Here is a 16,704-nt window from a genome sequence, read left to right on the forward strand (position 1 = left end):
TTTAATCCAACGATTAAAGTTATTATAACTTTTAAATAAATCCCTTATTTGTAATTGTTGAATTAAATTTCAAAAATTCAGATTGATTAATTAGATGAATTTAATGAAAAGGATCCGACTCTTTATTATAAACCATCTATCTTTTACTTTTTAACAGGTAATAAAAGGTTATTTATTTCAATCGATTCATACGTAGTACACGTGCCCATTTTACTCCTTTATATCTCTGCGTGTGTATGACAGGGCTCTATATAAACTTAAGCCTTCACCCAGTTCGGTAAAAATCACAGTCTCTAGCTTTCTAATGATTGCGTTGCAATAATGGATTCTCTCCCTTATGCAAACTCTATCACTGCTGGCCTGTTCACAGTATTCATCGTGTTCTATTACTTATCACGAAGATGGAGAGCTGCCAATCACAAGGGCAAATTATCACCACCAGAAGCCAAGGGTGGATGGCCTATATTTGGTCACCTTCGTTTGTTCGGAGGCTCCACACCTCCTCACATAATTTTGGGAGCCATGGCGGACAAGTACGGACCCATTTTCACTATCCGCCTTGGCGTCCATCCGTCGTTGGTGATAAGCAGCAGTGAGATCGCAAAAGAATGCTACACAACCAAAGACTTGAGCGTACTCTCTCGCCCAAAGATGGCGGTTGTAGATCACGTTAGCTACAACTATGCAATGTTTGGGTTTGGACCACCTGGACCCTATTGGCGAGAAATTCGCAAGATCGTTACCTTGGAGTTGCTCTCAGTCCGGAAGGTTGAGCTGCTCAAGCACATTCGAGTGTCGGAAGTGGCTACTTTCTTAAAAGAATTGCACGAACTTTGGAGTACAAAGAAAAAGGAGGGCTCGAAAGTTGGAGTGGTTGTAGAGCTAAAGCAATGGCTTGGGGACATGACGCTGAACGTTATTCTTACAATGGTGGCTGGAAAGCGGTATTCGGTGGCTGCCGCTGGGGATGAGAAGAAAGAAGCGCGTAGGGTTCAGACTGCATTGAGGGAGTTATTTGATTATCTGGGCATGTTTTTGGTGGGTGATGCGGTTCCTTATCTGCGGTGGTTGGATTGGGGTGGACATGAGAAGGCAATGAAGAAAAGTGCAACGGAAATCCACGCCATTATTGCAGAGTGGGTTGAAGAGCATAAGCAGAGGAGAGCAAAAGGCGATGCAAAAGGAGAACAGGACTTCATAGATGCGTTGCTTTCTGTGCTTGATGGTGCAGACCTTGGCAGTTTTGATGCTGATACGATCACCAGAGCCACAAGCTTGGTACGTATATATAATTCATTAATTTTGCAGGCAAATAATTAACCATAAAAGGCTGGAGTTAGACACTAAGGCCTCGTTTGGTAGCTTGGATTGTACTGACTATTTCTATCGGATAGGATAAATAGCCACCGGATAGTACTGACTAAATTAGTCGAACATTTGGTGCAGTATCGGACTAATGATCGTATTACTTATACTGTGTTTGGTACTGAACCGAATAAGAAAATGGAGGTTACATCATTGATATAATCTCAATCAGTTCAATGTAAGTTACCTCATTGATAGAAGGCAAGTCATTAGCTGCCAACACAACCTGCATAATAAGATGCAATCATGTGAAAATGCTCAGCAAGGCAACTCATTCACAAAGCATTCATAATAAATTTCATGCCTATTGTTATTTGGCAGGAAGAAACAAGTTCGGAAAATACATGCTAGAGAACCAGATGCATTGAACATAAGAACAAGATTTGATAATAAACCTGTGTCCCACGCCAGAGTAATTCTCTTCCAAATGGTAAAATACCCAAAATAATACTAGAAATATTTACTATTAACTTATCAAATCCCACCCTCCATACGAAGCCACTCATCGATTCACCAACCAAAATTAAAATCCCATATTGAATATTTTCAATGGTAACAAACCAACAGGCTCCTCGTCGAAGCCCAAATCCGAATTGCAATCCCCGTCCTCGTCGGAGCCCAGCTCCCTTCCTTGTCAGAACCCAGATCGGAAGAATTCGAATCATCATCTTCCTCCTCCAACCCATGGAAGGTCTTGTTGTCACTTGTCAGAGATCGAAGGCGAACGGATGAGGTGGGAGGTGCGTGTGTGTAAGGAGGGAGGAACAGAGAGAGAAAAGAAGGCGGCGAAGATGAACTTGGGATCCAGACAAGAGAGTGCAGGCGATGTGAGAAAGTGGAAGGAGAGTGCTGTGAGAAAAGGAGAGGGACGAAGAAGTGATAGAGAGGGACGGAGTAAGCAACGAGAGTTCTACCCGACTAAATTATCTGAAGGTTTTGGTTGGGATAAACAAGCGGGTGGGAGGTGTATAAAATAAGTGGGCCCGGATTAAATAATCCGGTGCTTATTTAATACGAAGCTCACCAAACACTCGTTTCGTACTATTAATACTATCCGGCGGTCTTATACGGTGTGCCAAACAAGGCCTAAACATATCAAGATTTTATTTTTACTCTTCAATACTTATAAGCTAATTGCATGGTCTATAAAAATAAAATGATAACATTAGACAATAGTTTTTTTTTTTTTTTTTTGATTTCCAATTTTATATATGATTCATGCGACATATTTGTCTACTCATCAATGAGTGATGGTAGAGAGATTATCTTCTTAGACTGTATTTGTAGACCACATGATGTAATGGTTGATGGTTAGATTCTTTCTTTAAATCTTTAAGAATGAAATTCAACTATCAACCGTTATATTCTTTGATTTACAAGATATGATTTAAAAAGATAATCTCTTTAACATTTTGGTCACCTAAAGAATGTATAAATGTTAATCAAGCAAATATTCCTTGGGCAGAATGTTATTGCAGGAGGTGGCGATACCACCATGGTGACATTGACGTGGGCACTATCGTTATTGCTGAACAACCCTCATGTTATGAAAAAAGCTCTAAACGAACTGGACACCAAAATAGGCAAACAAAGAGTTGTGAGTGAGGAAGATATAAGCAACTTGGTCTACATCCAAGCTATTGTAAAGGAGACGTTACGTTTGTACCCAGTAGGACCATTATCAGGGCCGCGTATATTCACTGAAGATTGCACCATTGCTGGCTACCATATTCGAAAGGGCATCCGGTTCATCCCAAACTTCTGGAAGATCCAAACTGACCCGAAAAATTGGCCTGAGCCATTCGAGTTCAAGCCAGAGAGATTTCTTACCACACACAAGGATGTTGATCTGAAGGGTCACCATTTTCAGTATATTCCTTTTTCAAGTGGTAGAAGATCATGCCCTGGTTTGGCATTTGGTCTTCAAATGGTGCAATTTACATTGGCTAGTTTTCTGCATGCGTTTGAAATCTCAAACCCGTCGAGTGCACCAATTGATATGACAGAGAGTTTTGGAATAACCAACGTTAAGGCATCTCCACTCAATGTTCTCATCAAACCTCGCTTATCTTCTGAACTCTATGGATAAAAGAAGAAAATATAGAATATTAGGTGTGGGATATAAATAAGAGATTTTGGTTGTTATTAGTTATATATAATTATATGTCTATATCTGTAATCGTAAAATCAATAAATCAACTGCCAATATAAGATAAAAAACCTAGCAATAATGAGTGTTTGAGAATGGGCATATTTAGCAATAAAAAAGTACCCCAAAAATGCCTCCATTTACATTTTCAATTGGGCTCTCTTTTGGGTCTGTTGCCTCCGGATTTTTTGTTTTTGAATTTGTTTGTAAAGAACCCACCCATTCGCCAGTACACAAACAGGACAAAATAAAATAGTCCATTTGCGATTATTATCGAAAAATTAATTTTGATTAGGTTTTTCTCATTATTGATTGGAAAACTGAGATTTCATTACATTAACCTGGGTCTAAACTGTTCTGAAGTGCAAAATTTGCACAGCAATGATATGTTTACTGCTTACATCACTTTGCATATCAGTAATGTGATATCAAGATATTTCTAACATTATTTGTAAGGCAAGAATGTCACATCTCGGGCCCGCTCTACCACCGTAGCACGATATTATCCGTTTTGGGCTTACCATTCCCTCACGGTTTTGTTTTTGGGAACTCACGAGCAACTTCCTAATGGGTCACCCATCATGGGATTGCTCTAGCCCCCTTCTCGCTTAACTTCGGAGTTCCTACGGAACCCGAAGCCAATGAGCTCCCAAAAAGCCTCGTGCTAGGTAGGGATGAGAATATACACTTAAGGATCACTCTCCTGGGCGATGTGGGATCTTACAATCCACCCCCCTTAAGGGTCCGACGTCCTCGTCGGCACACCACGGTCAGGATTAGGTTCTGATACCAATTGTCACATCCCGGCCCGGGGTGGATCACTTCCCGGGCCCGCTCCACCACCGTAGCACGATATTGTCCGCTTTTGGCTTACCATTCCCTCACAGTTTTGTTTTTAGGAACTCACGAGCAACTTCCCAGTGGGTCACCCATCATGGGATTGCTCTAGCCCCCTTCTCGCTTAACTTCGGAGTTCTTACGGAACCCGAAGCCAGTGAGCTCCCAAAAGGCTTCGTGCTAGGTAGGGATGAGAATATACATTTAAGGATCACTCCCCTAGGCAATGTGGGATCTTACAATATTGAAGACCCATCCTGGGAATGCTCTCGTGTGAGTTCCCAGAAACAAAACCGTGAGGGCATGGTCGAAGCCCAAAGCAGACAATATCGTGCTACGGTGGTAGAGCGGGCCCGAGAAGTGATCCGCCCCGGGCAGAGATGTGACAAAGAAAGAAATCCAAAAAAAAAATCAAATCTGATCCGAAAATTTTGACCCTGACTTGAGAAAAATCAAACCTGAAAATCCCAAATTATTCGGTACTCGAAACCGAACAATTCTAAAAAATTCGGTATAAAAATCGGGACTAAAGGACGGTATGTTCGATAATACAAAACTAAACCGAAAAAAAAATATATATATATATATACATATATATATATATATACATATATATATATATATATATAATATGTGTATTTGAAATACATGTGGCCGTTAGAATTGCTTGAAGTTAGATCTCAACCATTTATAAAAGAAATTAAAACTCTCTCTCAGTCTCTCTCAGAACCTCCCAAACTCTCAATCCCTCTCCTCCTAGGATGTATGGACACGGACACGGATACGGGGATACGACACAGAGACACGTCAAATTTCTAAAAATGAGGACACGATACGTCAAGGATACGGTAATTAAAAATATATATAAATAAATAAATATATCTAAAATATTATAAAATAAACATTCAAATTTATTACTCAAGTTTAAATTTATTTCAATAAACTCCAAACAGTTAGAAAGATAGTCCATCCAACAAGCAATTAGTCTTCAAACTTGAAAAATTAAAATGAACATCCAAACGAAAATTAAAAAAAACAAAGTCTCATTCAACTTCCACATTCATGATGTCTCCTCCAGTAACTAAAGTAGTCTCCAATGACGGTTCATCAAGTGAAAGGTTAGCTATTTCAAGCATCGCGACACCTTCACCCAAGTTTTCAAAGCCATCTCCTCCAACATCCCACAATTGAGTAATACCTTCCTTATAGGTTGAGCTATTCCTTGATAAAAGACGAAGATTATTATGCACAAATACCAAATCCTCAGCTCTTTGTGGTGTAATATTGTTCCTTCTTAAAGAGTGAATAAAACTATAAGTGCTCCAATTTCTTTCACAACAAGAGGAGGAACAAGGTTGTCCAAGTAGCTTCAATGCTATGGATTGGAGACTAGGTGTAGAAGCTTCATGGACAATCCACCACATCACTGGTTCCAAATGAAATCTATCATTCATAGAATCAATAGCTCCAAAGTCATTCAAGCACATAGAGAAAGAGGCATACTCCACATTGATATTTCTTCTAATTTCCTCATTGGAAAAGTATCTCTCAAAGCACTTTTTCCTTTCAATTGTAAGTTCAACATCGCGGTGTGGAGCAAGACGACTAGGGTCTTCTTGGAGCCATTCTGAACTATACTACCTAAAATAAAAGAAATAGCAGTTTAAAATGTACTCATAAATCTAAAAATTAATCTAGAAGAATTTATAAGTAAGTTAGCAAAATCATTACCTTGGATTTAATGAATGTGCCAAACAATGAAGTGGTGTGCTACTTTTGGTCCATCGCTCCAATAAAATGCGATACACCGCATCAAAAAGCTGCTTTTTTCATGTAATTCCTTGCACTCATTCCTGTATATAGCAGCTTTCACATTTTCAATCATAGCATCCTATCACTCATACACCAAGTGAAGACAAGGTTTATTTATGTCAACCATTCTAATAACCTCATATATTGGAGCTGTAAAGAAAAGAATATAATCAATCTTGTCCCAAAAATCCTCATCAAATATCTTTTGCTTCACCATCATTGCTTTAACCAAATCATCTTCTTTGTACAAAGCCCAATTCGGGCTAATCACCATTTGTTGTAAACCTTCCTTTATTTCCTTAAATCTTCTAAGCATCACAAGTGTGGAAGCAAATCTGAAAAATTTAAAAATTAGGACAACTTATAATTGAATAAGGAAAAAAAAAAAAAAGTGGAGAAAACAAACCTTGTTTCGGCAATGGAAAGTAACTTTAGTTTGCAATGTTCATTAAACATGGACAATCTCATGCTATGGTTCATAATAAAAATTTTTATGGACCAAGCATCACTAGCAATAGTTGAAATCCAATTGCAGTCCTCATACGAAACTTCTGTTTGTTTCGGAGAACATATACTCTTCAAAGCAAGATTAAGAGTGTGAACAACACAGGGTGTCCAAAAGATATGGGGATAGTGGGCCTCAATAAGTAACCCAGTAGTTTTACAAACAAGGGCATTATCAGTGATCACTCGAACAACATTTTCATGACCAATTTCTTTAATAGCTTCTGTAAGAAAGTTGGCAATACAATGCTTGTCTTTGTATTCACCTTCACAATTAATTGCTCTCAAGAACATTGGCCCACTTTCACAAGTTGCCATAATATTAATAAGTGGTCTCCTTTGAGCATTTATCCACCCATCACTGCAAACACTTACACCTTTAGTGCTCCATGTGCGCTTGATTGGTTGGAGGCACCGCTCAATGTGACTATTCTCTTGTTGCAGAAGAGTAGTTCTCAGTGCGTTGTAACTTGGTGGAACATACCCTGGAAGTGTAGAAGCACGAACATATGAGTTCCGATAGTGCGGATTTCTTGCAAGGTTAAATGATAAGCCACTTGTATAAAACATCCTTGCAACTTCGGCATCACATTGATCTCGAGCCTCCTTGTTAAAAGCTTTACTGAGAGGCCCACTTGTTCCCTTTCTCTTCTTTGGATCAAGATTTGCTTCAGGTAGATCATAACAGAATGAACCGGTATTAGGCAACGAAACATGCTTAGGAGCAGAACTCTTCAACTTGTATTCACACTCTCGAACTAGCTTATTCATTTTCGCAAGAGTTTCATCAGTAACCTTGTTGCAAGGTGCGATCCCGTTTCCAGACATTTTTAACAAATGAAACTTGACCCTAGAGTAGGATCCTTTATAAGTTTTATGACAATAATTGCACTCAAATTCAGTATTTCCTCATCCTTTATTTCCCACTTTTTTGAGCTTTTTGACATACTTCCACAGCGGAGCATTATAATTTTCAACAATCTCATCTAAATTAGCATTATCATTCACATGATTATCAGGGTGATTCATTTTCCTAAATTAACAAACATATAAACAATAAGAGTCAATTCATCGTATAGACAGAGACTAATACATGAGAAATTTATATTAACTTAAGAAATAAAAAATACATCATGAAAGCATATACATAAAATATTATAATCTAAATATCTAGACCACTCAATTTACATAACAGATTAAGCTAAATATCATGAAAGCACAATAATATCTAGACCACTGTATTATAATCTAAATATCATGACAGCACAATAGTATATTATAATATAATATATAAAATACAATAATAATATTATATACAAAAAGCAAAAGGGACTTTTAGCTTATCCAATCTACATAACAGATAAGCTAAAGGTCATTGAATCAGTCAAAACAAAAAGGCCTTTTAGCTTCGAAATTAAAAACAGAAAAGCAGGCTTTCATTTCAGTTTCAGAGATGGGTTATGGGAATCAGATTGAGCTTCAAAATTAAAAAAGTAAAAACGAAGTCGAAAGCTCTCACCAGCAGTTGCAGACAGAGACGATGAAGACGACGAAGTAGTTGGACTGATTACATATGTAAAATGTCAAGGAGTCGAGTTTTTCTCCTTCGGAGATTAGATTGGGCTGATTGGTTGAAATGGATTTGGGAGATTCTTGGCCCTTTATTTTGGATCGCATTATAGGTTTGCTCACACAAAATTTGGGCTCAACTTTGTATCAACGGTTTGGGCTTCATAAACTGTTCTTTCAGCCCATAAGAAGAGGCTTATTTTGCTTATAGACATTATGGTTGAAAACAAATTGGCTATATTAGGATAATTTTTTTTACGCATTTATATTTAATCATTTTCGTTTTTTTTGTTTGATTTATTTAACTTAATGATGAAAAATAATAGGTATGTGAGAAATAGAAAAAAAAATGTGAAAATCAACTTTTCTTAAGAAATCATTACCATCGTAATTTAGTAGTATGCTCTAATGGTATTCTTCTTCACTTGTAAGTGAGAGGTCTTAACTGTTCGATTCTCACCAAACACGAGTTTGAACCATATTATTACTAGCTATTGTGAGGATAAGCTCACCCTCTCCCGCATTAGTATAGATAATATCATTTGTTCCAAAAAAAAAAAAAAAAAAGTCATTACCATCATCTTTTGTATGATTAATGGTTAAGAGTAGGAGACTGTTTGCTAAATATTTTGTTTTAAGATTTTAAATTTTTTTAATTTTTAAACAAAAAATAATAACTGAAAATAGTTATTAAATAAAGTTTTAATTCCAAAAAAAATCTAAACTAATAATTAAATATTTAAAAAAATGGACCCCAAAATTTCAAATGTTTTTAGTTTTCAATGTGTCAAAGTTATACTATGAGGAAATACAAAAATATTATTCTTATCATTTATTTGTACAATCATTTTTATTGAAATGGGATTCACAAGTATTGAAGAGCGGGCAACTCCACTTTTATTAAAGAAATGATATAAGTAATAATACAATATATTGTACGTGTAGCATTACTCTAAAAAAATAACTATTGATTTGTTTTTATTTTTATGAAGAGAGTATATCTGTTTTCTAACTATTTATAATGGTGAATGAAAAAATGGGTAAGAAAAAAGAGTAGAGGGAGACAAATTGTATGCCCTCATGTTTGGATGCCCTTCTCATCCCCTTCTATTTGTGCGGTCACAATTAAGCCACGTCAACATTTTATATTCCTATTACTTTTTGTCTTATTATCTTTATAAAAAAATTAATATAAAATATTAACATAATTTAACCGTGACCGTATAAAGTAAGAAGTGATAAGAAGGACATCCAGACAGGAGGGAAGACAATTTGCCTCCGAGAGTAGAGGGGCGAACACTGCACCACTAAAAAAGAACTAATTATTAATTTCTAACCAAGCAATTGGGCGTTGCCCATCCCTTTCAGGCTTTCAGGGACAGGAAGGGCTGGTTTGCTATTGCTGTGCTTTGAAAAAAAACTGCTTCTGCTGTGCTGTGAGAATAAGCAGCTGTAAAATAAAGCATCAGAGTGTTTGGTAAACTTTTTTGTAAAAGTGCTTTTGAAAAAAAAAAGCAGTATTAGAGTGTTTGATAAACTTTTATGTAAAACAGATGTGAAAAAACCAATTTTTCAAAGTTGAGTTTTGCAGCTTCTTGTTTTTGGCTTTTTTTCATCCAAAACTGTGAAAAAAAGTTGAAGCTGAGTGTTTACCAAACACAAAAATAGCTCCCAGCTTTTTTTTTATAACAATTTTTTTCAGAATCATCTCAAAATCGAAGCAAGTCCAAATTCTTCTGCCTCCTCCCCAGTCGGATAAGATGAACAACAAAATTCAAGTAAACGCCCATTTCCCTCTCAGATTCCTGCTCCCCTATAAAACCCATCTCTCCATTTCATTCCCTTTTTCGGAAACTCTCAGAATCCACGCGCCACAAACTCAAAAGCCTCAAGCTTTTTGTTTTTCGATCCCAAAGAAGGAAACAACAACAAAAGCAACCAACAATTATTTTTATTTTATTTTGGAGGACTCGAGTCAATCGTAATATTGATTGGCAGCCACGAATTTTGGGCTGGGAGGAGAATCAAAAGCCTCGACCTTGAAGGAGTTTCGAAAGCGATTCGGGAAGTCACTCTCTGCAGTTGAAGATTGTGGATGGAATTGAATCAATTACTTGGTTAGGTTTTTATTTTAATTTTTTTTTCTCTTTATTTGTTTGTGGCTGTTGATTCGTTTGAGAGGAAGAGAGATGGATTTGGCTGCTTCTGTGAATTGACTGATTGTGGCCAGCTTTTGCAGCATATTTATTTTGTTTTTCTTCGTAATTTTGCAATATTCTCTTGCAAATATTTCAGAATTCAATTTGGTTTCAGTTCGTCTGCTTTCCTTTAAAGTTTTACGAAATTACGAATTGGATTTGAAGATTGAAGATTTGAATTGTTCAATTCTTGTTTAATTCCAGGATCTGCTGGTTGGTCTTCCTGTTTTCATCCTCTGGTCAAATAAATTGTGTGTACTTTTATTTTATTTGTTTGAAGACTATGTTCATGCAGTGAAAAGCTCTAAAATTAATCTGTAAATTTGGATGGCAAATTGATTGAATTGCTATACTTTTAGGCTAATATAAATGGGAAATGATATTTGCACAGTTTTATTCTCGTTTTGCACACTCGTGTTTATTTATGTTCTTTGATTTATATTCGAAGGCTATAAATATACAAGGGTGTGCAGACGGAGAAAAGGCGTGTGTGCGGAAATTACTTTCCATATAAATGTTTCATCTTTCTATGAAGTTAGATTTGTGTTTGTTCAAGATAAGAGTGAGCATATACCTTTTGTTTTCAAATCCTATTTATTAGCATGTAGAGCTGGATTTTTGCTCCTTCAGTTGTGAGATTGAGTTCTTTTTTCCTCAATCTATGGGTTTCTAACTTTCTGTTTCTTAACAATGGGGTGTTTTTTTTCCCCTTACAAAAATACCGTTTTGCCGGGCAAAGGCAAACTTTTCTTGATTATGTGCTGGTTTAATGGATTTGAGTTTGACCATCCGGGTTTCTGGGTTTTTTCCTCCTTTGTTTGTGATTATCTGAACCGAAAATATTCTGGTTATTTCTTCACAGGTTTCTTATGTCAGTCCGAGTTCAACTTGTGTGGTTCCTACTGCAATGACATTGCCGTTTTGATCAATATCAAGGGATTTCAGTGAGGATTGCCCTCCTAAATCATGGATGGTTCAAATGAAGTTTCAAGCAATGGTGAAGTTGAGAATCATGCCCTCCAGATTATAAGATACTCTCCTTACCGGCCCTGCAGTAAATTACCTTCATCTTGGTTTGATTTTAGAGTCTTCTATGTGAGGATCAGTAACTTTAAGGTTGATGATTCGACCCCAAAGTTTCTGACTCTACATCATATTCCTGTAAGCCCGGATTACCCTTTTGGAAGTCAATGGTGCTAAAACTAGCATTCACTCTGAAGGTGTTTCTTCACATCTTAGAAGGGATCGGGTAGATAAGAAATCTGAAGAGGCCACATTTGTGAATACAGACAGTATAAGGTTGATGGGGAGCGCGAGATTTGAGGTGTATGACAAAGATGATCTCATCCTCTCTGGGGTGTTAGAGATGTCTAATAGCAACGGTTTCGTTGGGGAATCAAAAAACAATGTCAAGCGATGGAGCATGAATTGTGAATCAGATATCAGTGCTTGCACTGGATTTTTGAAGGGGAAACATCTTGGTGGCGCTGAATTAACTGCACCAACCATTGAAGTTTACATCACAGGGTGCTTCTCTGGCACACCGATCATCTTAACCAAGACCCTGCAGCTTCATTGTAGAAAGAAACACAATAGGAAGAGCACGTTGGGTGCAATACCAGAGTACGAGACAACCGAATGCCAGAAAGATGTCTCTCCTGGAGTTGATATGGAGGTACATATTGAAACTTTTTTTTTGTATTGAAAGATTGAAACTCAAATTTTGCTATGTTCACTTCAGTGCTTTGCCATAGTTGCATTTATCTGGTATCTTAGGGTTGTGTCGGTATATGCATGTTGTAAGGCGCCTGTGTTCATCTAATGCCTCACTCTAGGGTCAGTTTTCGTTTGTTATAAGGCGAAAAATTATTTGAAGCTTTATTTGCAGTCATTGCAGTATTTGATATCAAAAGTTGGACAATGCATCGGTGTCTGCTTCCGTGGATGACTAGGTTTACGTGCTTTAATCCAAACATTCGAATCTAGTGGTCCATAAAACCGGTGCATCCCGCACACCAGTGTACTGTAGGACTCATTTGATAGATGAGGTGTTGAACAATTTCGTCGTTTTCGGGAGGTAGGTCCCCAGTGATCTAAAACTATATAGCGGTATGGTGAAATTGTTGCCTTTGTTAACTCTTTCGTACGAGCCTTGCAGCTGCCTGCCTGTGCTTCCTGCCCAGAAACGTACTTCTTGTTAAACAAGGACTTGCAAACAAAATCTTATCTTATGGCACATGGGTATTATGGGTGGGGCACAGTTTTCAAGTGATGGGGCCCGTTCTGTCTTCTTTTTCATATCCTTGTTGGAGTCAGACTTACATTGGCCTCATCCAACGAGACGTGGGGATGGTCCGTCGTTGCAGGCCCCACCTTCTGCTGGGTTGTTGTAGACAATATTCTGAAGGTTTTATTGGCACCGTTTTATTATCTTTGGGATCTTGATACGATGGTTGTCTTAATTTACCCTGGTTAAGATGGCATTCATGAATTTGTTCTGTTGGTTTTATCTCTTGCGTAAAGAAGGAAAGGTTAACTTACCAAGGGGTATAATTAGTCATCATAGCATCCTTCATTTGTTATAGTTCATATCTCTGTTATTTATTCTTCGGTTGGGGTTGTACGTTTTGGGATCCCCTAACCTTTCTTGAATTGCAGGTAGCAGAGTACAGAAACTACAAGCCGGAGAACGAGGACGAGTACAACAATATGTACTGGAGGAGGACGGAATATATGGACGGCGAAGACGGAGAACTCTCATGGTTCAATGCTGGTGTGAGAGTTGGCGTGGGTATCGGACTTGGCGTTTGTCTTGGAGTTGGCATAGGGGTCGGTTTGCTGGTCCGTACTTACCAAACAACCACGCGAACCTTCAAGAGGCGCCTGGTGTGATTAAATATCCGGATGTCAATGTGTGCTCAATTTCGAAAGGCAGCTAACCTCGTCCACATTTAACGTGCATCTCGAACGACAGATTTTGACTTAGTACTGTTTGTGTAGCTGACAGTTTATATGTTTCGTATTCTCTGTTGTTTCCTCCATAAACTTTTGGTGAGAGGTTTGTTTAGAAGAAGGGTGTAATAGAAAGAGATGAACAGTCTTTGATTTGGACAAAAGTATATAAATGGTAAAATATTGTATTTCGTTGTAGTAGATAACATCTCTTTCCCCAAAGCTAATAAAATTCGATTTAATAAATTTTATTTCTGGCTATCAGACTAAATACGGATATCAGGAGAGAAAAACAGTGCACATGTTCAAGCTCAGGCTCAAGAAGACGGGGGAAAATGAAGGTTTTGCAAACAAGTGCTTCAGAATTTTAATTACGCATTGTCGGATTGGTCTCACTCACATCACAGCTGATGAGATATTTATAAAAAAAACCAATGCCAGATTGCTAATTCTTTTTGAAAGATATCAGAATGCTAATTTGTTTTCTTAATGATAATGTAGTCACTAAACATGTTTAGTATTAAGGTAATCTCTGACTAGGGCACTCTCAGATGCCTGCAAGGTAATCTCTCACTGGATTGTAGCTTGCAGGCTTACAGCACCATCTCAACCAGTTAGTCCGTCTCACTTATTCTCATATACTTTAGGGTTATCAGCTCCTGCTCTGGAGGATTCTGGTGCTTAATCACGATCATGCGCTGAGAGTAGGGGAGGGAGACTCAGCTGGCTGCCGGTGGAAGACTCACTGGCTCTGGAGCCACCTCGGCTTCAGAACGCTCATTAGCCCAATGTGGTAGTTTGTCATCGGGGCACCAAAATGCAGCTGATTTCACATCATCTTGATTCATTAGTTTCGAGAATTCCTCGTGATCATAGTTTAGTATGGCTGGTCCTCCAAACTCAATAGGGAGATTTTCCTCGTCGAAATATTGTTTCATAAGCTCCACGCTATCTTTGTTCTTCGGGTAAACGAACTTAACCTTGTGGAATGTCTTGTTGTCCAAGAAATACTTGACAATCTGCATCAACCGAACAGAACAATCTCAGATACTCGATTCAATTATCTATCATCAATTTGAATAACTACTAGATTATAACAGCACAAACCGCACGACCCCTGATTCTTTTGGCAGAAGTAATGTTCAATGAAGCAAATAGGAAGAACAGAACTCAAACCTTCCAAAATGCTTCGAAAATGCGTGGGGGATTGTAGAGAAATGCTACCGCTAGTCTCTCAGGGTAGTGGTTCTGTAAAATGTTGATGGTGTCTCGAGCCGATTTCACAGGCACGGTAGTACTTAGCGTCCACCCTGTGAAGTCTATCAGCCACGCCATTTGTTCTTGGCCCTCCGGAAGGTTGAACACAGCATTCTCAATCAGATACACCAGATGCCGCATCTGATTGTCTATTGATACCGTGTTCTGCAACATTTCCAGTAGCATTAATCTTCGCCCTAGTGAATGCTCAACGAATCAGAAATACAAAACGACAACGCTTAATACCTGCATTCCCGGTCTCAGTATAAGAACAGTCCTCCCACTACGATCGCAAAAACTTGCTCTGCAAACTTTCCCAGTCTCGCCTTCACATGCAACTTCGTGCTGACAACACAACAATCACATCAACACTCAGCTAGAAATGTAAGCATTAGAAACAGAGAACATTGTAAAAAGTAAAGCAATTTTACCCAGCGGATTTCCTCAGGCTTATAGGTTGACCTCCATTTGAGTGCTTCCTCCAACATTTTCTTCGCCTTGTCAAGGTTCCAATTTCGCGCCTCCGAGTACCGCCTGAAGCATGCATCAGTGCAGAACTGCAAACTGCGTCCAGATAGCGGTCCAATCGCAGCCTTGAGCTCACTGATCTGCATATATATTGCAATTCATGAACTCAACTAAGAAGGATTTTTTCACATTTCCTTGAAGACTTGTAAACTTCAAACTTTTTCAATACCTTAGCGTCATGGTTCAAGGGATCGTTCTCTTGCTGATGAGAAGTGCTCCAGAGGCGAAACATGTCCACAGAGTTTTCGATATCAAAATCTTTCGCAACTGAGTGCAGCTTCACATACAACATCAAGCATTCACCCAGGAACTTAATAGCTGCTCGTTTACTGGACTTGCATGAAACAGGGACGCCAAACGTCACAAGGGGTAGAAAATGATAAACAAATGAGGAAAAATCACGCAAACTGCGGTGTTAGATCAACCAACCAAACCCAATCTTAAAAGTCAAACAATCAAACAGTCCATGCTCCAGAAGAATTGAACATTGTTAACTATCCAGATCTTGGGCCCCACAAACAGAAGAACTACAAGAACTCAGAAATTTTCTAGCAATTTAATTTTCATAGGAAAAATGAAACAAAAACAAATTAAAAACATAAAAACCAAGCACATAGCATGAGCAGAGAGTGTTCATTGCTACCTGGAAATCCAAAGCCTCCAACCTTGCCAACTGCTTGCCCCACAGAGAGAGAGAGAGAGAGAGAGAGAGAAATGTGATGACCTTTTGTAACACTAGCACGAGATACAAGTGAAGAAAGAAGATAAAAGGGGAAAGACTGAAGCTTTTTGGAGTTCCTCCGTGTCCTGATTTGGCAGGTCTTCCAGATATTTTGGTCTCCCCTCCCCTCCCCTCCAGAGTGTTTGTGTGTGTGTGTGTGTGAAGTGCAATCTCTCGGCTCTGCGCCTTCCTTTTTCTGTATTTTTCCTGGCGGCAGAGCCACTGCCTGCTGATATTTCGAGCGATGACGGGCGGCGAAACCCACTCCCACGTGTTTTTTTTATCACGCACTTAATATTTGCACGTGTGGCCTTTGAAGAGAGAATCACTGTCTTGGGTCGATGCCGCTCAACGTGGCGGATTATTAAGTGACGATATTCTTGGAACATTGCAAGTTGCAACCGGGGAATATTTAATAGGAAAACGGAAAGAGATGCCGAGGAAAAACGAAAAAGATGAATATATTCTCTTTGTCAATAAAATGAAACCCTTTAGTACTACGATATAGTAGTTTTCATTTTTAGCGAGAAGTTTTAAATTCAGTTTTTATCAAAGACGAATTTCAATCACATTGATGTTAATCTATTGTGAAACTTAGCTTATTTGCTCATTCTTTTAATATAGATAATCAATTTTTTCTTTTTATTTTTCAAACATCACCCACATTGCCATGATAATATCTTTAATTAAAAAATATAAAATAAAATAAAAATTACATTTCTATACGATAGTTTTTGTTTTACTTTTTATATATACATGTGTGAGCTTTATTTAGTATTAGGGAAAGTAAGAAATGACTTTATGACATGGGT

The 16,704-nt window shown here is 38.1% G+C and overlaps 3 protein-coding genes and 1 pseudogene across 4 annotated transcripts; 2 read left to right on the top strand and 2 right to left on the bottom strand.

Moving 5' to 3' along the window:
• The first annotated feature begins 298 nt into the window (after positions 1 to 298).
• LOC137713076 (cytochrome P450 82A3-like) lies at positions 299 to 3,666 on the top strand. Its single transcript, XM_068452328.1, has 2 exons — positions 299 to 1,278; positions 2,831 to 3,666. Exons 1-2 carry the CDS (start codon positions 322 to 324, stop codon positions 3,452 to 3,454), a joined length of 1,581 nt encoding a protein of 526 aa, XP_068308429.1. The 5' UTR covers positions 299 to 321; the 3' UTR covers positions 3,455 to 3,666.
• Positions 3,667 to 5,394: 1,728 nt separating this feature from the next.
• Positions 5,395 to 7,495, bottom strand: LOC137746087 (uncharacterized). Its single transcript, XM_068486153.1, has 3 exons — positions 6,570 to 7,495; positions 6,300 to 6,498; positions 5,395 to 5,988 (listed from the first exon to the last, which is right to left on the bottom strand). Exons 1-3 carry the CDS (start codon positions 7,493 to 7,495, stop codon positions 5,395 to 5,397), a joined length of 1,719 nt encoding a protein of 572 aa, XP_068342254.1.
• A 2,492-nt stretch (positions 7,496 to 9,987) lies between these two features.
• On the top strand, positions 9,988 to 13,584 carry LOC137733044 (uncharacterized protein At1g01500-like; annotated as a pseudogene).
• A 303-nt stretch (positions 13,585 to 13,887) lies between these two features.
• LOC137733010 (uncharacterized) lies at positions 13,888 to 16,115 on the bottom strand. Of its 2 annotated transcripts, XM_068472240.1 has the most exons (6): positions 15,815 to 16,115; positions 15,341 to 15,500; positions 15,075 to 15,251; positions 14,890 to 14,988; positions 14,563 to 14,808; positions 13,888 to 14,405 (listed from the first exon to the last, which is right to left on the bottom strand). In XM_068472240.1, the coding sequence occupies exons 2-6, from the start codon at positions 15,461 to 15,463 to the stop codon at positions 14,106 to 14,108; spliced, it is 945 nt and encodes a 314-aa protein (XP_068328341.1). In that variant the 5' UTR covers positions 15,464 to 15,500; positions 15,815 to 16,115; the 3' UTR covers positions 13,888 to 14,105. The 2 variants fall into 2 exon arrangements, with proteins under 2 accessions (XP_068328341.1, XP_068328348.1); XM_068472247.1 differs by lacking the exon at positions 15,815 to 16,115 and having other exon boundaries at positions 15,341 to 15,785.
• Between the last annotated feature and the right edge of the window lie 589 nt (positions 16,116 to 16,704).

Source organism: Pyrus communis, chromosome 1 (assembly GCF_963583255.1).
Source record: "Pyrus communis chromosome 1, drPyrComm1.1, whole genome shotgun sequence".
Taxonomy (NCBI): Eukaryota; Viridiplantae; Streptophyta; class Magnoliopsida; order Rosales; family Rosaceae; genus Pyrus; species Pyrus communis.